The sequence below is a fragment of the Moschus berezovskii genome, chromosome 9 (assembly GCF_049115385.1).
Source record: "Moschus berezovskii isolate FMDL1 chromosome 9, NW_MosBer_1.0, whole genome shotgun sequence".
Lineage (NCBI taxonomy): Eukaryota > Metazoa > Chordata > Mammalia > Artiodactyla > Moschidae > Moschus > Moschus berezovskii.
Window position 1 is genome coordinate 104,641,144 of NC_142468.1, and position 21,664 is coordinate 104,662,807.

A 21,664-nucleotide genomic window follows, 5' to 3' on the forward strand; every position below is an offset into this window, starting at 1 on the left:
TCAGTCTTGTCTGACTCTTTGCAACCCCATGGACTGTAGCTCTGGAGAAGGCAATGGCACCCCACTCCAGTGCTCTTGCCTGGAAAATCCCGTGGACAGAGGAGCCTGATGGGCTGCAGTCCATGGGGTCGCTAAGAGCCGGACACAACTGAGCGACTTCACTTTCACTTTTCACTTTCACACATTGGAGAAGGAAATGGCAACCCACTCCAGTGTTCTTGCCTGGAGAATCCCAGGGACGGGGGGGCCTGGTGGACTGCCGTCTGTGGGGTCACACAGAGTCGGACACGACTGAAGTGACTTAGCAGCAGCAGCAGCAGCAGCAGCAGCATGGAGTTGTCTTGTGGATTCTAGGAGAATATTGCTGTTTATGGTTAAGCAGGCCATTCTGCTGTTGGGGGAGGTTTGGTCGATACGCGACGCAGATACACAATGCACAGGAGAGGAGAGTAAGGAGACCAAAGAGCAAAGAAATTTTTTTAATGTTTTTTCACAGTTTTCTTGCCTTGCTATAGAATGTGAATTTTATTTCACACCAAAGATGGTTGGATGGCATCACCAACTCAATGGACATGAGTTTGAGTAAACTCCGGGAGTTGGTGATGGACTGGGAGGCCTGGCATGCTTCAGTCCAAGGAATTGCAGACTCAGACATGACTGAGTGACTGAACTGAACTGAAGCTCTGGCTGCACAATCCCTTTCCACAACCACTAATATTACATCTTGTTCTCTAGAAATAGTAAACCACATTTAGCTCCTCAGTTCCCTGGCAATTTTTTAAATTAAATTTTTAAAAAAAATTTTGGCCATGCTGTGTGGCATGTGGGATCCTAATTCCCTTACCATGGATTAAACCCACACCCCCTGCATTGAAAATGTAGAATCTTAATTACTAGACCACCAGGAAAGTCTCCCCGCTAGGCACATTTATGCTTCTCTGCCTTTGCCTATGCTATTCCTTCCTTCTGACATACTTTCCTGCAACGTGGCCTTGAAATCTCAGATTCAGCACTACCTCTGCAAACCTTCACTTCATGGGAAATAGATGTGGAAACAGTGGCTGACTTTATTTTTTGGGCTCCAAAATCACTGCGGATGCTGATTGCAGCCATGAAGTTAAAAGACACTTACTCCTTGGAAGGAAAGTTATGACCAAACTGGATATCATATTAAAAAACAGAGACATTACTTTGCCAACAAAGGTCTGTCTAGTCAAGGCTATGGTTTTTCCAGTGGTCATGTATGGATGTGAGAGTTGGACTGTGAAGAAAGCTGAGTGACAAAGAATTGATGCTTTTGAACTGTGGTGTCGGAGAAGACTCTTGAGAATCCCTTGGACTGCAAGGAGATCCAACCAGTCAATCCTAAAGGAGATCAGTCCTGAATATTCATTGAAAGGACTGATGGTGAAACTGAAATTCCAATACTTTGGCACCTGATGCAAAGAACTGACTCATTGGAAAAGCCCCTGATGCTGAGCATTGAATGCAGGAGGAGAAGAGGACAACAAAGGATGAGATGGTTGGATGGCATCACCAACTCAATGGACATGAGTTTGAGCAAGCTCTGGGAGTTGGTGATGGACAGGGAAGCCTGGCATGCTGCAATCCATGGGATTCCAAAGAGTTGGAAACGACTCAGCAGTTGAACTGAACTGAATTTTAACAATTTCCTGAACAGTACCATATCTTCACACAAACAGTTCTGTCTTAGTAAATCTATCATATTGCTACATGAACAATTCCCTTATACTTTCATAAGTCTGGACAAAGTCTTTCTGTTGTTGAAACATTTAATAACATGCTATATATAAAATGAATAGATGATTGTCACCATTCATTCCCCAGTTAATATTTTAATACATCCATGTATATATGACTATAAAGCATTTCACTATTTTTTGGACAAAAGTTCAAGAGATAAACATGTGAATGACATTGTATTGCTTTTTAATCATATACATTCTATTTAAAAACATTACAGGGCGGATTCATGTCAATGTATGGCAAAACCAACCAATATAATATTGTAAAATAATTAGCCTCCAATAAAAATAAAAATTAAAAAAAAAATTAAAAACACTCTGTTTAAAAAATGAAATACACTCTATTTAAAAACAACAGCACACTGGCCTATTGAACATTGTGTATTTATTATTTTTTCCCTTGCATGCAATCTTGGACTATGTTGCTGCTAAGTCACTTCAGTCGTGTCTGATTCTGTGTGACCCCATAGACGGAAGCCCACCAGGCTCCCCCATCCCTGGGCTTCTCCAGGCAAGAACACTGGAGTGGGTTGCCATTTCCTTCTCCAATGTGTGAAAGTGAAAAGTGAAAGTGAAGTCGCTCAGTCGTGTCCGACCCTTAGTGACCCCATGGACTGCAGCCTACCAGGCTCCTCCATCCATGGGATTTTCTAGGCAAGAGTACTGGAGTGGCTTGCCATTGCCTTCTCCGAATCTTGGACTATATTTCAACTTAAATAAGAAAGCCCCAAAATATAATACCTCTTTTGAAAAACATAGATGTAAAGGGACAACTTTATTTACAGAAATACATCAAAGATTAATAATTGGCACAAATCCAATATTTTAACATTAGTTAATATTAAGTTATTTGACATATCCTATTACAGTATTAAAACCATGGCTTTAAGTTCAAGTAGGCACAACTATTTATATTTCAGTAACCCTGAAATTTTAATCATGTTTAAAACAACAGCAACAATAATAGTATAATTAGCTAGTATTCATAAACTCTTTCGAGTGCTAAGCACTGCTGGTTATATGTACATGTGTTTTGATTTTCACAACATCCCAAGTTGTTAAATATACCATAAAATGTCCACATTTTATGATGAAGAAATTGAGTTTTAGAAACATCTTAAATACATGCTCAGGGTTACACAAGAAATAAACTGGTGGGACTGGAATTCAACCTACAACAGATGGAACCTATCTATTGCTAAATACATGTCCCTCAAAGACAGAGAAACAGATCTTGTACTTTAATGGATCTCTAGCACCCAACAAGGGCCTTAAGCAGAGTAGAGATTCAGCAAATGATTATTGAATTAAAATGAAAGTTTTAGACCTGAGGTTTATATTTAAAAATAAAGATGATAATTTTTGCTAAAGAATGTATATGAGGCAAAAGTATATTTCTACCTTAACCGTTTTTCATTTGTCTAACTGACTTTGAAGCAAGAAGGAATAATTTATGATTTGGTTAAAATTAACAGTATTTCAAATTAAAAATGTGATTTCATACCTAGTCCAAATGCTACATTTTTCCCTAAAGTGCACATCAGTTAACTTCAGGTATTAAATATTTGGCTTGGTTTGTGTTGAAGCATGTCAAAACATTAAAAGTCTGAGATAAATGAAAGAAACTATTAATGCCACTTCTTTCTTTGCAAGGCAGGGGCTTGTGTTTTTCTCCTGGAACTTACAAACTGTCATAATCCACCATGACAGATTTCTTCCTGAACTCTTTTCATATACCTCAGTCAACTTAAGGAGATGCAACCTATCGGTATATTGTTATTCAGAGAAATCTCAAAGTATTAGGGAATTTTATCTAGTTTTTCCATGACACCCCCTTTTAGCAGTGGAAAACTGGAAAGTGTTTTATTGTTTTTCTGCTGTACATCTTGAGCCACAATATTACAGACATCCTAAAACTGAATATCAAGTTTTGTGTTTGACAAATAGTGGTTGCTGCTGCTGCTGCTGCTAAGTCACTTCAGTCGTGTCTGACTCTGTGTGACCCCACAGACGGCAGCCGACCAGGCTCCCCCGTCCCTGGGATTCTCCAGGCAAGAACACTGGAGTGGGTTGCCACCTCCTTCTCCAATGTGGTTAGACTTATACAATTGTTCTTCAAATGCATACTTATTAAAAATGAAGTACAGTTTAGATAGAAGTCTACCTTGGTGAGAAGAAAAAATGAAATGACATTTTGAGAAACCATTCTGTCCATTTTTCACAAAATAGTTACAACGGGCAATTACATTTATTATCCTCATGTTACAGATTAAAAAAGGAATAAAGAGGTAAAATGACTCTCCAGAATAACACAACTAGGAAATGACAAATCCAAGATCTAATTCTAAGTCTCATGTATATTTAGAACAATGAGCTTTGCCCCTTAATGGTGATTCAGCCTCTGGCTTTATGGATTCTCTAGACTTTAGGTTCTCCAACTGTGAGGGAAATTGATTGACCAGCTGATTTTCAAAGACTTTCTTGTAATAAAAAAAATATATTCAACATAATATTTAATATACCAAATTAGGAAGAATTGTGCAATATATATCTTAAACAATTGCCATCTTTTCTTTCCACAGGCTACCTTATATTGTATACTCAAACTGAGACTAATAATAATTGGGGAAAATTTATTTGGAAATGAAAAATTTATCATGAATTTAATAGTTTATAATTTTTCAAACATTTAGTCTGGGGTATTAATAAATTCATCAGATCTATGATAGCAAACCAGGTTTTGAAAGCCAGTCAGATTTGAGTAGTTTACTTTCTATGGTTTAAACTTTACAATTGATGTTTGATTAATTATTTGCTATATCAAGTGTGATAGTGATCTACATACTTATTGAGAAAGGTATTATTAAATCTTGTATCCTCTGAACTGTTCTCTTTTGTTCAAAATTGACTCAGAACTCAAACAGTTGTATCCACTGAATCAAGATTGTTCAACAATATTCGAAAGAGCTTCTTCATAATATAAATTTTCCACAAAAATATTCCAATGCCATGAAAAGACCTGTTATGTCCAACATTCTTAATTAAGTTCTGCAAGTGGACAACGTCAGAATACCATAACACTTTGAGTGAGAATGTTCTGGGTTAAAAGACAAAAGAGCAATATTTTATCTCAGGCTTCTCTAAGAACCTGGATCTATGTTTCTAGAATTCAGAAGTCTATGAATTCCTGAATTTATGTTCACAATTTTGATAATATGTGCATTTTTCCATAAAGATAACCTATACATTTCAACAGATTTTCAAATGGATCCATAATTGCAAAAGACTTACAAACGTTGCACTAACATTTAGGCATGATCCTTCACATCTCTCAATTTTAACTTCTGATTTTCATGAATTTAGACTAAATGACTTGAAAGATTCTAACTTTAATTTTCTATTGTTCTGAGAACAAAACTGATGATACTAAATCTCAAGTAGGAGATCTCTGCTCATTGTACTGAATATATTGGAGTAGTTTTCCCAAGAGTTAAATATTGGTTACTGAGTTTCTTCTTCACAGCTGTTTTCACTTCCTGGTTTCTCAGAGTATAGACAAGTGGATTCAGAAAAGGGGTAAAGATGGTGTAGAAAACAGAGAGAACTTTGTCCACCAGGAAGTCTGTGAAAGGCCACACATAGATAAAGATGCAGGGCCCAAAGAACATCAACACAACTATGAAATGTGCAGTGCAGGTAGAAAAAGCCTTAGATGATCCAGTGGAGTAGTGGTCCTTGATAGTGACCAGAAGAGTGATGTAGGAAGTGAGCAAAAGCAGAAAACTTACAAGAGCAATCACACCACTGGTTGAAATCATGAAGATTCCAAGAACATATATGTCTATACATGCCAGCTGGATGACCAAAGGAAGGTCACAGAAGAAACTGTCTACAACATTGGGACCACAAAAGGGTAAATAGAGGGTAAAAGCTAACTGGCTCATTGTATGCAAGAAGCCCACTGTCCAAGAAGTTGCCACAAGCCCAACACATACTCTTTGGCTCATAATTGATGAATAATGGAGAGGTTTGCATATGGCAATGTACCTGTCAAAAGACATGGAGATGAGCAGCACAATTTCAGTCCCAGTGAAGAGGTGCAAAAAGAAGATCTGAGAAATGCATCCCTCAAAGGAGATGGTCTTGTGCTGAGCAAAGAAGTCCACGATCATCTTTGGAGTGGCAAAGGAAGACAGACACATGTCGATGAGAGACAGGTTGCTGAGCAGGAAGTACATGGGGGAGTGAAGGTGTGGGGTGGACAGTACCGTGAGCAAAATCAGGCAATTGCCCAACATGGTCATTAAGTAGAAAACAGAAAACATCACAAAAAGGAAAATCTGGAGCTGAGGAGAATCAGCTTGTCTGCTGATAAGGCTGTGAAGGGACGAGTGTAGATAAAGATGCCAGGCCCAAATATAACGATGATGTGGGTGGTGCATGTGGACAGAGCCTTGCTCTTCCCCTCGGAGGAGGAACCATGCACACGGCAGAGGATGACTGCATAGGAGGCCAGAAGCCCCAGGAAACACAGCAGGGTGAGCAGGCCACTGTTGAAGACCATCAGGAGCTCCACCACAAAGGTGTCAGTGACGCCAGCTTGATGACCTGCGGCACATCACAGAAGAAGTTGTCTAAGTGGTTTGGACCACAGAAGGGCAAGCGCAGGATGAGGGCCACTTGGATAATGGAATGAACAAAGCCTCCAAATGACTGAGCCAATAGCAAGGCATAGCAGGTTCTAGGGGTCATAACAGTTGAATAGTGTAAAGGATGACAGATGGCAATGTAGCGGTCAAAGGCAATCACAATTAGGAGTAGCATCTCCCCTCCTCCAAGAAAGTGCAAGAAGAAGAGCTGAGTGATGCAGCCTCTATAGGAGATCACCTTCTTCTCAGAGAGGAAGTCCACCAGCATCCTGGGAGCCACAGTGAAGGAGTAGGATGCATCCAGGAAGGCCAGGTTGCCCAGGAAGAAGTAGAGGGGGGCCGTGAGACCGGGGTCTGACCTGACGGTGAGGATGATGAGGACATTTCCAGGGAGGATGATGAGGTAGAAAAGTAAGACTAGCACAAACACCAGAAGCTGAATATTTTGAGACTGGGTCAGACCAGCAAGGATGAATTCTGTCACCACAGTACTGTTCTCTCGCTCCATGGTCTCTGCCTGTAGTACATAAAGCAGCAGAGTTTATTGTTATTACAATTTCTTACATCTAGACTTGGATTGTTCTCTAAGTAAAAATATCTGAAAAATTCATCACTTCAGTTATAAACAATATGTCTTAAGTAATTTTTTGGAACATGTACAAAGAGACACAAAAACCTTGACAAAATGCTAGTGACTTAGTCACTAGTAAAGAAGGACACAAAAAGAGAGGCATGAGTGAAAAATAAGAAGAACGTAATACAAAGGAAAAAACAAAAAAACAAAACAATATGTACAGTGGTTTGTTATGGTACATATTTTAAGAAATATTAAAAATATCTGCTTTACATCTCTCAAGAAGTGAATGGAATGACTAATATACAGGTACTACCATCCACAGATGAAATTTTTGAAAATCTTCCTTTAAAATGTCAGCATACATATGTATAGAAACACTGCATGCATGCATGCATGCACACACACACACACAGAGCCAAAATGAGACTTAAAATTGCAATAAAAAATATCTTGTATGGCTTCCAATTAGCCTCTCTGCTTACTTCTTGTCTCTACTTCCACAGACACTTATCTACTTATTCATTCCATCTCCTGTCTATAAAAATACACCCAAGAAACCCAGGAGTGTAGTGAAGAGTTCCCTCTATTTCCTCTTCGGTTCACTGCATCCCACAAGCTCACTCAGAGTTGATGTGAGTGATGTGTCATTTCATGATGTGTCAGCATTTGATGATATCCCTAAGACATCAGAAGATTTTGAAGGTTTTTATAATTGAGAGTTATAGGCTCTTCCACTCTGCCTATTTCTTGTCATCTCTGCTTTTTCACTGTTTTGCAACAAAAGGATTCCATGCTGCATGACATACTCGATCCATTCCCTTCCCATATCCTGTTCTTGTCTATGTATTTTCCTGACTGTGATTCTGAAACGGTGCTTCACATCAATCCAGAGACTATGTATCAGTTGAACATTTCTAAGTAAAATAAAATACATTTCCAAAAAAAAAAGGCATACAAATTATGACCATCATCAGAATCAAAAATTATATGTTAGCCACATTAGTGGGAAAACTGTTGTCAGGCTGAGGGTGCCCCTGGTGGTTCAGTGGTAAAGAATCTGTCTACCAATGCAGGAGACATGAGTTTGATCTCTGGTCCAACATGCTGCTGTGCATTTAAGCCCATGTACCACAACTACTGAGCCTGTGCTCTAGAGCCTAAGTACTGCAACTACTGAGCCTACATGTCACAACTACTGAAGCCCTAATACCATAGAGCCTATACTCCACAGCAAGAGAAGTCACCACGGTGAGGAGCCCGTGCACCTCCCTTAACTCAAGCAGAGTAGACCCTGCTTGCCGCAGCTAGAGAAAAGCCCACACAGCAATGAAGACTTCACACAGCCAAAAATAAATAAATAAATAAAATTATTTTAAAAAGAGCACAAGAATCTTGAAAAAATGTATTTAAAAAACTAAAAAAGGAAGAGTCTGAAAGAGAAATCTCAATTCTCAGCACTATATCCCTAATCTCCCTTAGCACGTCAGCTAATTAAGAGACGCATCAGACTCTGACAGTGATGACACGGTGGAGGAACAGGAGGCCAGGAGGCAGCCTCCTTCACTCTTTGGGAAGAGACACAGTCATCACCAGGCAGCGCTGTGCCTGCCTTGAGGGCGAACTGTGGTCAGACCAGCTCCCGGAGCAAAGCACTCCCTGTCTTTGAACATTTCTTCATGCTTCCTTTCTCAGTTTCTCTCTTTTGTCTTCTCTCCCCTATTACTCATCAAGAAGCCTTTCATTTCCTAATTTATTTTATGAGCTCGATTGTGGTTTGTTTTTCCCCTGTTAATTTATTGCCTCTCATTTTCTTCTAATTTTCTTTCCCATTTTATTTTGTTTTCTTTAAATCTCACTCTTTATCATTTTCTCTTCTTTCTCCCATTCTTTTGCTCAGATCCTTTCACCCTGAAATGTGTTCACTCTCTCCACTTCTCATGTTCATTGTTACCCCATTATGGGTAATGCCTGTCTTGCTATTTTATTTTAAAGAGCATCACTGTTGTTTCCTTTCAAGCAAGAATGAGCAATGTGTATGCTTTCCATCATCTTCCATTCTAAACGTTTGGTCTACAAAAGAATACTTCAATATGGAGTACTAACCATTTTCCCAGATTATCAGAAGAAATATCAATAACCTCAGATATGCAGATGACGCCACTCTTATGGCAGAAAGCAAAGAAGAACTAAAGAGCCTCTTGATGAAAGTGAAAGAGGAGAGTGAGAAAGTTGGCTTAAAGCTCAAATTCAGAAATCTAAGGTCATGGCATCCTGTCCCATCACTTCATGGGAAATAGACGGGGAACAGTGGAAACAGTGGCAGACTTTATTTTTTTGGGCTCCAAAATCACTGCAGATGGTGACTCCAGCCATGAAATTAAGACTCTTACTCCTTGGAAGAAAAGTTACAACCAGCCTAGACAGCATATTAAAAAGCAGAGACGTTACTTTGCCAACAAAGGTCCGTCTAATCAAGGCTATGGTTTTTCCAGTGGTCATGTATGGATGTGAGAGTTGGACTGTGAAGAAAGCTGAGCCCCAAAGAATTGATGCTTTTGAACTGTGGTTCTGGAGAAGACTCTTGAGAGTCCCTTGGACTGCAAGGAGATCCAACCAGTCCATCCTAAAGGAGACCAGTCCTGGGTGTTCATTGGAAGGACTGAAACTGAAAACTCCAATACTCTGGCACCTGATGTGAAGAGCTGACTCACTGGAAAAGCCCCTGATGCTCGGAGGGGTTGAGGGCGGGAGGAGACGGGGATACAGAGGGTGAGATGGCTGGATGGTGTCACCAACTCGATGGACGTGAGTTTGAGTGAACTCCGGGAGTTGGTGATGGCCAGGGAGGCCTGCAGTCCATAGGGTCGCAAAGAGTCGGACATGACTGAGTGACTGAACTGAACTGAACTAACCATTTCCTCTTGAAAGAAGAAATTTCTTTTCAATTTACCAAACTTGAACCACTCATTAATTATTATCCATTTCCTCATATATTTTTTCTGCATATAAATGAAACTGATACAAAAAGTTGATTACCTTTCTTAAGAAAAATAAATCTCATTACTATCATTCTAATGACCGAATATATTTAACAATATTTCCAAAACTTTGAGTGCAACATCTGTCATCATATTGATTGAAGCTTGTAAATTATTTAAACATATATTAACAAGTTTACAGATTCTGAAAAATGTCACTTAGGTGACATGATCAAATGTTTAATTGATACTTATGCTAATAATGAATATATAAACAATCAAATAAATGAATGCACCTTCAACAAGGAATTCCCTCATCAATAGAACAGATTGATTATTTAAATTACCTTTAATATCCTTCAAATGCTAGCTTTCTAGACAATGTCCTAACTGAATTTGATTTGGAATCATTTTATCTGATTATGATGACTCTGCTCAGCAATTCACTAACTCTTCACCCTGGACAAGTCACTTAGATTTCAGAAGTCTGAATTTTCATTCAAGAAATAGAATAATGTGTTGACTCTTTCTGACAGGGTTTAAATATCAGAATCAAATTGAGCTGATGATTGTAGTAATAGCTCATTGAAGTAAGTTTAAAGAAGAGCTAAAAACCTGGAAAATATTTAGACATTAAATGGTACCTCCAATGAATGGAGGTACTAGAGCCTCTGTAAATGTCTTTAGGATGAACCCTGGTTGATGGTAGCTGCACAAATCTGAGTGATAAATAGAGATAGGAAACTGTGCAGGTGAAAAAGACTTCATATAAAATTCTCAATGTCATCAGTTGTTTTTACAGGAAACTATTCTCTGTTTCACAGCTTTCTATCTAACCATCAAAATCCTGTGTTGAAAAATAACAGAACCACAGGCAACACAAGAAGCTCTCATATATGTTGAGCATGGAAAATAAGATCTGGGCTAATGTTCTGCAAAACATAAAATCTGTGAAGCTTTTCTCTGGAACCCTTGGCCTACCCTCTTTGCATCTTCTTCATCTGTACTTTAAAAAGAAAAAAATATGTATCAGTCATTTGCATGCTTCTTGGTTTTAAATGAGATGTCAACTCTGAAAGCTATTGATCATTTCACTTAATTATGGAAATAGAATGAAAGTGTTTGTCCACCATTAAAATAATTCTAAGTACCAAAAATAAATGGAAATCTACTGGGGAGAGGGTAGAAAATGCCACACTCATGAATTTAGACCTAAGCCTCTGACTATTCCTGCTCAAACTCTGACCTTTAGTCCATTGCATTCCAAGGCAGCCGATGAACCAGTAGAATAGTTATAGTATTTTTCCATTGTTCTCTCCTTCTTGTTTCTCAAAAATATGAATAGCTCCCAAACTTCAGAAATCTGAATCTCCCGCTTTTACACAACTCTCATAATGTTGCCTTCCTCTCCATTCCCATAAAACATTAACTGACCATCCTTGTCATTGTTCATAAATATTTGTCATCACATAGAGAACATTAGATTTTGAAATCTCCTCTCTTTATGATGCAATGGAGAAACCGCTTTGGAGATTTGAGACTGCCACAACCCTGTTGACTATTTCCAAAGGGAGTGATTAGATTGTCAACTGAATTTGTCAAGGAAAATACCAGAGCTTTGTAAAGGGCAAATATTTTAGAATATGTCATCTACTGCCCCAGAGGGTTAATCCTGAATTCTGACACCAAAATCCTATCAGTGACTGAGGTAGTATGACCTTGTTTGGAACTCTATTAGAGCAAAAGTAAGTAGAAAGTTAAGAAAAGTTTATTTACATCTTATAATACAATCAAAAAGAGAAAAAAATGTAAATAAATGATGAGAGATTGATATATACATACCAAGGAAGCAAGCAGAATCAGGTTGAGGATGAGACATGTGAATTATTGCCTCAGGTGCAAAATTTACCCTGATACCAAAAGCCCTAGTAATCAAGGTAAATAAAATTTTAATGCAATGTTTAAAAGTCAGAGTCAATGTAAAAATTATGAACAAGAATATCAATTTTTCAAAATAAAGACACCAACATTACAAATGTTTCCTTTTATCTCAGTTTCCAATATGGCTCAAAGTGGCACTATTACTAACCCAGCATTTATTTAAAATTTACTGTTTATTTTGTTTATCATAGTTTTTCAAAATTAATTTTGTTTTTTTACAATATCAATTAGGCCTAGAGAATATTGTGCTTAGTGAAATGTCAGACAAATACTGTATCATATCATTTATATGTAGAATCTTAAATACTAATGAATGTTCATGCTAAACAGAAACAGATTCACAAATACAGAACACAAACTAGTGGATATCATAGGGACAGGGCAAATTAGGGGTATGGAATTAGGAGATACAAGCTCATATGTATAAAATAGATAGGCAACAGGATATATGGTATAGCACAGGGAATTATAGCCATTATCTTGAAATAGCTTTTAATGGTGTGTCTCTGAATCAGTATGCTATACACTTGAAACTAACCAAATATTGTCAATCGACCCCACTTCAAAAATTTGATTAGAATATTGTTTATTACTAACTTTTTGTCACTCCCTTAGATTTTGCCCTCACGGCATAGGCATTACTCATTCCTCTATCTTCACCATCATTCTGACCCCAAAAGCAAATAATGTGATCAAGTCAGTAATGAGTATGTAAGATTCAGCATGTTGCTGGTTGCTGGTGATGCAGACATAGCAGACGGAATATGAACAATGCTCATGAAGATATTCAAAGCCTAGTACTTCTTAGAAAACAGAACTGTGCGGGGTAAAATGTATCACTTCCTCAAAGGTAAGTGAACTCCTAAACTGGATATGAAAAAATGTATCCTGATCTTGGTATTTGTTGTTTACTCACTTTTTCTTTCCTCAGCTAAAACAAGGAGTGGGGAGGTGTTGTTTTTTTCACTGACTATTACCAAAATAAAAAATTTATAAAAGCTCAGAGTAATTAAATGCAACTTAATTTAATCTTTTTATATCTGGTTGTTGTATTCATTGTTTTGCTTTAAAAGGAAATCTGAGTTTGTGGGTCACTTCAAAACCAAATCACTAAACACACATTTTTGTAAACTAAATAAAATTCATAATCAAATATGTATTTGTTCTAATCTGTTTTCATCTCAAGAACATAGTGTGAGAAATAAAAAAAGAGAAGAAAGAAAAAATAAAGAGGTACAAGGTTAGAATGACCAAAACAGACCAAGAAAACAGGGAAAAGAAAGACTCATGGAGACATATGGAAAGACAATTGTAAAATTTTCAACGGTCAAGAGACAGAGAGACACTGGTCTGTAATACACGTTCCACAAATCCACAAACTACAAAAGTAAACCAGTGATAAAGAGGCCTGTATATAGGAAAAAGAAAATACACCGGGTTAGATATGCACTTAGCTGGAGTAAGAGCCCCACTTTGAAGCAGGTTAAAGTTCTGCCCCCAAAAAGTCTTTGACTTTGAAAACTGTTTTTCCATAATTATAATCTGAGGCTTTCCTCATTTCTTAACATTCATCCCAATATGTAAGACAAAATTAATATGAAGATCTAAGCTAGTTCTTATAAGAGAGTCTTTTTAAAATGGGGTATTTTTTATTTTAAAAAAATTGATATTATTTATCTCTATTACTGAGTTTTTCGACACATCCTTAGATTTTGCCCCGAACTCAATTAACTTATTGGGTGTCTCCCCTGAGCCTGACAGTATTGTGTCAACAGTACAGTACAAACAAGACAAAAGTCTTTTCCTTTAGAATTTTACATTCTAATTCAGGGAGACAGACAATAAGCAAACAAGCAGGAAAGAAAACATCAGATAGTAATGAGTGTGTGAAAGGAAATATAGCAGAGTGTGAGTTAGAGAGAGCTTGGGAAAGAGATTGCTGTTTTAGAAAGGATGGTCAGAGAGGATCTTTCTGAGGAGGTTTCATTAAAGTAAAATCTGAGTGTCTAAAAGAAGCCATTCCAGTAAGTGGTCATCAAAAAGAAAGATCTGTATATCAAACAGTAATATCCACCTTTTTCTGAAAAGGCTAGTAGTCTTCTCTTTTCCAATTTAAAAAGAAAGGAAGATCTGGTGTGTTAAGGAATAAAACAGGGGTCAGAGTACCAAAAGAGTGAAAAAATTTATACAGAGAGAAAATTCCTTCCCATTTTTTATCCCCCACTCAAACTTCACAATAGGAAATAGCTATTACTCTTTGTGCATCTTCCCCGAAGCATTATGAATATAAAAACTAAAGTCACTATACAGTCTTTCTCTCTATTAATAAAAAAGTGATAAATATGAAAAAGTAGAGTTTGTTTAAATGAATTTTAATAGCTGCATACAACTCAATACTTTACAGGTGTTTAAAATATAATAGGCATGTATAACATATACATTCATGCATAATATAGCTTCCAGAATATTTTTAAAAAAGCAATTTAAAAAACAACATATAAATACATCCTTATATTTAGACAAAAAAGTTTAAGTATGTACCCAAAATGTGGAAAAAATATTTTATGTACATTCTCTGACCTTTATTTTTATTATATATATTGCTGTTGTTCAGTCACTAAGTCATGTCTGACCCTGTGACCCCATGGACTGCCACACACCAGGCCTCCCTGTCCTCCACTATCTCCCAGAGTGTGCTCAGATTCATGTCCTTGGAGTTGATGATGCTGTCTAACCACCTCATCCTCTGACACCCTCTTCTTTTGCCTTTAATCTTTCCAGCATCAGGGTCTTTTTAATGAGCTGGCTCTTCTCATCAGGTGTTATATATGTTTCATCAATTCCTTTCTACCACAAACTCAGTTTTTAAAATTATTATTAACATAATCACATTAAGTAAAACTCTATATTGGTTTCTATTTAAAATTTTTCAAGTCAGCTTTGTACAATAAGAAATCATAATGCGTGCATTACTCATTCACTTCTTACTAGCCATTATTGAGAATCTATCAGAGCAAGTCATTGTGATGAAACACAAATTTAATAGTACAAACTCTAATTTCAAAGAAGGTAAAAAATTTTAAACACAGACACATATAAAATGATGGTAAAATCTTTGTAAAAGAACTGTGCTTAGAGCATCATGAGAGCAAAGAGGAGAAAACACTGGTGTGGGCACTGGAAATGTATCAAGAAGCAGGAAGCACCACGGTTCAGTCTTCACTGAAAGGTTCATCAGCAAGAGGTAAAGGAGAACAGTGTGCAAAGTCACTCAAGAATCAGACTCCCTTCCTGTGCTGAAACAGTGAGAGGCAAGATTGGAAAAGTGGGTAATTTCTAATAGATTATATTTGATTAAATTTATAATTCATTGGAAGAAATTCAGGAGATAATCCATGAGACTGCTGTTCTACACTACACATAAAGGATATATCTAACTGATGATACAATTGACAACTTCTCGGCTATGTTGTGGAGAAGGCAATGGCACCCCAGTCCAGTACTCTTGCCTGGAAAATCCCATGGACAGAGGAGCCTGGTAGGCTGCAGTCCATGGGGTCTCAAAGAGTCAGACATGACTAGGCGACTTCACGTTCACTTTTCACACTCATGCATTGGAGAAGGAAATGGCAACCCACTCAGTGTTCCTGCCTGGAGAATCCCAGGGATGGGGGAGCCTGGTGGGCTGCCTTCTATGGGGTCGCACAGAGTCAGACACGACTGAAGCGACTTAGCAGCAGCAGCAGCAGCTATGTTGAGCTATTGTTGCTGTGTCCTGTAGATATATCATGAGAATTTTTCAAAAGTATACTCATGTTTTAAATTCAAAACTTAATGATGGCATTCAACATGACAGGCATTAATCTGATAAATTTATTCTGGGACATAGGACAAATTTCAAACTTTTAAAAACTGAGATCATATTAAATATGTTCTTAGACTACAATAGAATTAAACTAGAAAGGCATTAGGCATATTCTCAAAACTTTAGGGAAAAACACACTCTGAATAACACAAGAGTAAGAAAATCAAAGTCAAAATTAGGATATATTATTCAGTTCAGTTCAGTTCAGTCGCTCAGTCGTGTCCGACTCTCCGCAACCCCATGAATCACAGCACGCCACGCCTCCCTGTCCCTCACCAACTCCCGGAGTACTCTCAAACTCATGTCCACAGAGTCGGGGATGCCATCCAGCCATCTCATTCTCTGTCGTCCCCTTCTCCTCCCGCCCCCAACCTTTCCCAGCATCAGACTCTTTTCCAGTGAGTCAAGTCGTCGCATGAGGTGGCCAAAGTATTGCAGTTTCAGCTTCAGCATCAGTCCCTCCAATGAACATCCAGGATTGATCTCCTTTAGAATGGACTGGTTGGATCTCCTTGCAGTATAAGGGACTCTCAAGAGTCTTCTCCAACACCACAGTTCAAAAGCATTGATTCTTCGGCGATCAGCTTTCTTCACAGTCCAACTCTCACATCCATACATGACCACGGGAAAAACCATTGCCTTGACTAGGCGGACCTTGGTTGGCAAAGTAATGTCTCTGCTTCTTAATATACTATCAAAGTTGGTCATAACTTTCCTTCCAAGGAGCAAGCGTCTTTTAATTTCATGGCTGCAATTAATGGAATGCAAATGAGACCACAAATAAAAAATATGCAATATGTAGATAAAGTAGTGCTTAGAGGGAAATTTGTCGGAGAAGGCAATGGCAAGCCACTCCAGTGCTCTTGCCTAGAAAATCCCATGGATGGAGGAGCCTGGTAAGCTGCAATCCATGGGGTCGCTAAGGGTCGGACACGACTGAGCGACTTTACTTTCACTTTTCACTTTCACACATTGGAGAAGGAAATGGCAACTCACTCCAGTGTTCTTGCCTGGAGAATCCCAAGGACGGGGGAGCCTGATGGGCTTCTGTCTATGGGGTCACACAGAGTCGGACACGACTGAAGTGACTTAGCAGCAACAGCAGCAGAGGGAAATTTGTAGCATCAACTGATTTCATTTAAAGGGTTTATAAGAAAGAATTTAACTTAGTCTCCAAATTTAGGGAAAAAAACATGAAATTAAATCCAAAGAAAGAAGAAACTAAATAATATAGGTGAAGGAAGAAATATATAAATTTCTTTAGTAGAGAAAAATAAATGAATCCAAAAGTTAGTTCCTTGTAAAGAACAATATAATTCATAAAAATTTAGACACATTTTCAAGGGGAAAAAGAGATTACACAAATTAATAGTATCAGGAGTTAAAAAACATTTATTATTAATATTACTGAAATTAAATGAATGCTAATGGAACCTTCTGAGCAGTTTCATGCCAATAAATTTGATAACTTAGCTCTAATGAACAAAATCCTAAGACCATTAATTACCAAAAATAACTCACGAAGAAACAGATAACTTGAATAGCTGTATATTTACCAAGGAAATTTAATTTGTACTTTAAAATCTTCCCACAAAGGAAGTTTCAGACCCAATTGTTCATCTGAAGAATCTGCCAGTTATTCAAGAAATAATCAAACTTTCAGAACATAGATTATTAAAGGAAAAATATTTTTAATATCCCCTGTATTTCCTTTTGGTATACATTAAGTTATTAAAAGCATGTGAATATATTTGCACGTATTTGAGGAATATGTTTCTCTTCTCAGTCGTTTCCAATTTAGATTCATTGTGGTCAGAGCATGTATTCTATTTGAAATACAGTGAGACTTTCATGGGCTAGCGTATGATCTATCTTTGAGAATGACTGGTGCACTTGAGAAGAACATTTGCTTGTCACTGTTGAGCGCAGTAGTCTATAAATAGCAACTAAGTCAAATTTGTAGATAGTGCTGTTCAAATATCCTGTAAGCCTTAGTCGCTCATTTGTGTCCAACCCTTTGCGACCCCACAGACTGTAGCCCACCAGGCTCCTCTGTCCATGGGATTTTCCAGGCAAAAATACTGAAATGGGTTGCCATACCCTCCTCCAGGGACTCTTTCCAACCCAGGGATTAAACCCGGGTCTCCTGCATTGCAGGCAGATTCCTTACCGTCTGAGCCACCAGGGAAGCCCATCTCTACAGACAACAGCTCACACATAATGTCAATTTTTTAAAAATTAATCTCACTATAAGCTGTTGGATTCTCTATTTCTTTATTAATATATGTTTATGGATGTGAGAGTTGGACTGTGAAGAAAGCTGATCGCCGAAGAATCGATGCTTTTGAACTGTGGTGTTGGAGAAGACTCTTGAGAGTCCCTTGTACCGCAAGGAGATCCAACCAGTCCATTCTAAGGGAGATCGATCCTGGGTGTTCATTGGAAGGACTGATGCTAAAGCTGAAACTGCAATACTTTGGCCACCTCATGCGACGACTTGACTCACTGGAAAAGACTCTGATGCTGGGAAAGTTTGGGGGCGGGAGGAGAAGGGGACGACTGAGAATGAGATGGCTGGATGGCATCACCGACTCTGTGGACATGAGTTTGAGTGAACTCCGGGAGTTGGTGATGGACAGGGAGGCCTGGCGTTCTGTGATTCATGGGGTCACGGAGAGTCGGACACGACTGAGCAACTGAACTGAACTGAACTGAACTCCATAAAAGATTTTATAAGTACCTAATTTCCCACATTAAACCCCACTATACTGAAAATAACTAGGGTGGTTTATGTAATCTCCAACAGAATACAATACCAATAAGTATCATTTTCATAATCAGATTGAAATCAATTGAGAGCAGATTTTAACATCCAGGGAGGATTTGTAATAGCTCATTAGTAATGATCAGGAAACTCTGAAAAACAATCAAGTGAAATAATTACATGATATTTTTCCATAAAACCAATTATTTTCCTTTCATGTCAGTCTACCAACATTGAGGGAGGAAGAATATATATGTTTTCAAGAATTTTCAAACTTTTTAAGCTGCTCAAAACAAGTTTGCAGCATAACATTTGGCTTTTAATGACGTTTTGCTGGTTATTGATCTCTGTCTAGAATCCTGATGATGTTCCTCTAAATCATAGAAGAAACTATTTCAGATAAGTCAACTCTCTTGCTTAAAGTATTAAAAATGAATTCTTACTGCAATTAGAATAAAATAGAACTTCTGATCTTAGCCCGAGACCTCAGTTATTTGACCCTTACATATAAATTAACACCTGAAATCTCTCACACTTATTCATTATACTGCAACCATTCTGGTGTTTCTTTTATGTTCTTTAAACACACAAAGTGTATTCTCTTGTTATGCATAACTTTCCCCCACTAGTTACAATAAAGTGAAGTCTCTCAGTTGTGTCCGACTCTCTGCAACCCCATGGACTGTACCCTACCAGGCTCCTCCATCCATGGGATTTTCCAGGCAAGAATACTGGAGTGGGTTGCCATTTCCTTCTCCAGGGGATCTTCCCGGCCCAGGGATCGAACCCAGGTCTCCCACATTGTAGGCAGACACTTACCATCTGAGCCACCAGGGAAGTCCCAAGTTATAGTAGTACATGAAAAATGGAAGGCATTCAATGAAAAGCAGTATTTGTTAAATGAATGAAAAATTTGCAGCCAGAATTTCCCCTTCATGACTTCATATTATAAAACCAATTCAGAAAAACACATGCTGGCTCAATATCCTCCTCATGGAAACTTTCACTTCCTGGTTGCGAAGGGTATAAATCACAGGGTTCATCAAAGGAAAGATCACTGTGTGGAAAAAGGAAACCACCTTGTCTGCTGATAAGGCTGTGAAGGGACGAGTGTAGATAAAGATGGCAGGCCCAAACATGAGAAGTATAATAATGACATGAGTGGTGCATGTGGACAGCGCCTTGCTCTTCCCTTCAGAGGCAGACCCACTTACATGGCAGAGGATGACTGCATAGGAGGCCAGTAGGCCCAGGAAACACAGCAGGGTGAGCAGGCCACTGTTGAAGACCATCAGGAGCTCCACCACAAAGGTGTCAGTGCAGGCCAGCTTGATGACCTGCGGCACATCACAGAAGAAGTTGTCTAAGGGCAAGCGCAGGATGAGGGCCACTTGGATAATGGAATGAACAAAGCCTCCAAGCCACAGAACCAATAGCAAGGCATAGCAGGTTCTAGGGTTCATGACAGTTGAATAGTGTAAAGGACGACAGATGGCAATGTAGCGGTCAAAGGCCATCACGACAAGAAGTAATCCCTCCCCTCCTCCGAGGAAGTGCAAGAAGAAGAGCTGAGTGATGCAGCCTCTATAGGAGATCACCTTCTTCTCAGAGAGGAAGTCCACCAGGATCCTGGGAGCCACAGTGAAGGAGTAGGATGCATCCAGGAAGGCCAGGTTGCCCAGGAAGAAGTAGAGGGGGCCGTGAGGCCGGGGTCTGACCTGATGGTGAGGATGATGAGGACATTTCCAGGGAGGATGATGAGGTAGAAAAGTAAGATCAGGACACAGACCAGGAGCTGAATGTTTTGAGACTGGGTCAGACCAAGGAGAATGAATTCTGTCACCGCTGTGCTGTTTTCTGTCTTCATCTCCTGTGCCTGTAGTACCTGGGAGAGTAGAGAGTTTATTCCCAGTTCTTCTCCCACTAAAACCTGTGAATTCTACGTCTGTGTTACACCATTACTCTCCCACAAATGAAGAAAGCTCCTCTACTCTTCACCTGCACGCGTGCTACTGCTTCAGTCGTTTCTGACTCTTTGTGACCTATGACTGTAGCCCGCCAGGCTCCTCTGTCCATGGGATGCTCCAGGCAAGAATACTGGAGGGGGTTGCCATGCGCTACTCCAGGGAATCTTCCCTGACCCAGGGACTGAAGCCGCGTCTCCTGCACTGCAGGTGGATTCTTTACCCATGAGCCGCTGGGGAGGCCACTTCCACCCTTTATTCTTCTATAAATCATTAAGTGCCAACACCGAAAGCTTGACGCCACACTGTTCTGCTTCTGTCCTGTGCTCCTGTTAACTGCTCTCTCCTGCAGCACGCTGTCCTGCCCTGCATTTGTTTATGGTTCACATGAGGCGTATGAACTTCTTACAATTCTTCAAATTTTTATTTGAATGGGGGGAGGTGGTAAGATGGAAATTGACAGCAAAAAGGAATGGCAGAGTTTTTTAAGGCAAGAAACATTCCATATCTCGTCTGTAATGGTTACAAGTGTCTTTTTTCTTCAAAATTTATTGAACTATTAAATGATACAAAAATTCATACATTTACTGTATGTAAATTATACCTTAGGGAATGTTTGCTTAAAAAGTTTTTTAAAACCTGCTTACTTAAAATATTTCCTTTTTTTCTATTAACCCATCATCCTGGTCTAGATAAAAATAATCCTGGTTGTTCTGGAGAAATTGAGATCTGTGGCTTATCTGTACAATTGTCTCTAAATTGGCAGTGTGCTTATCCAGTGTACAGGATAATTTATGGCTATGAAAATTTGAAGGCCCAGTGTAGACCACCTCAAAATATGCCTCAATAGCATACTGATTATTTTGAATTAAAGTCACTTAAGAAATGGTCAATGCAAGGGAGACACTCTGCTCCTTCTTTCTGTCTCCCTGAAAGCAGGAAAAAAATCTCTTCATGTGAAAAGTGCACCACCTGTATCTAGGGGTAAAGGGACGCCCTTGTCCCTAGAGACAGGGATTCAAACGAGAAACTCATAGAAACAAACCTTGTTATTTTTTATTTTTCTACCCCAAGCCCAGACTCCATTTAGATTCTTTACTAATTGACCATATAAAGCCTAAATTTCTTTGTCCTATCTGTTACAAAGTTGCCTTGAGTAA

General features: G+C 38.7%; 2 protein-coding genes and 1 pseudogene across 2 annotated transcripts; all 3 read right to left on the reverse strand.

The window, feature by feature from the left end:
- Positions 1-5,218: 5,218 nt before the first annotated feature.
- On the reverse strand, positions 5,219-6,208 carry LOC148776887 (olfactory receptor 4K2-like). Its single transcript, XM_088840245.1, has one exon. It carries the CDS (start codon positions 6,206-6,208, stop codon positions 5,219-5,221), a length of 990 nt encoding a protein of 329 aa, XP_088696371.1.
- Positions 6,209-6,329: 121 nt separating this feature from the next.
- Positions 6,330-6,923, reverse strand: LOC148776888 (olfactory receptor 4N2-like). Its single transcript, XM_088840246.1, has one exon. The coding sequence runs from the start codon at positions 6,921-6,923 to the stop codon at positions 6,330-6,332; it is 594 nt and encodes a 197-aa protein (XP_088696372.1).
- Positions 6,924-19,499: 12,576 nt separating this feature from the next.
- LOC148776889 (olfactory receptor 4N4C-like) lies at positions 19,500-20,446 on the reverse strand (annotated as a pseudogene).
- Between the last annotated feature and the right edge of the window lie 1,218 nt (positions 20,447-21,664).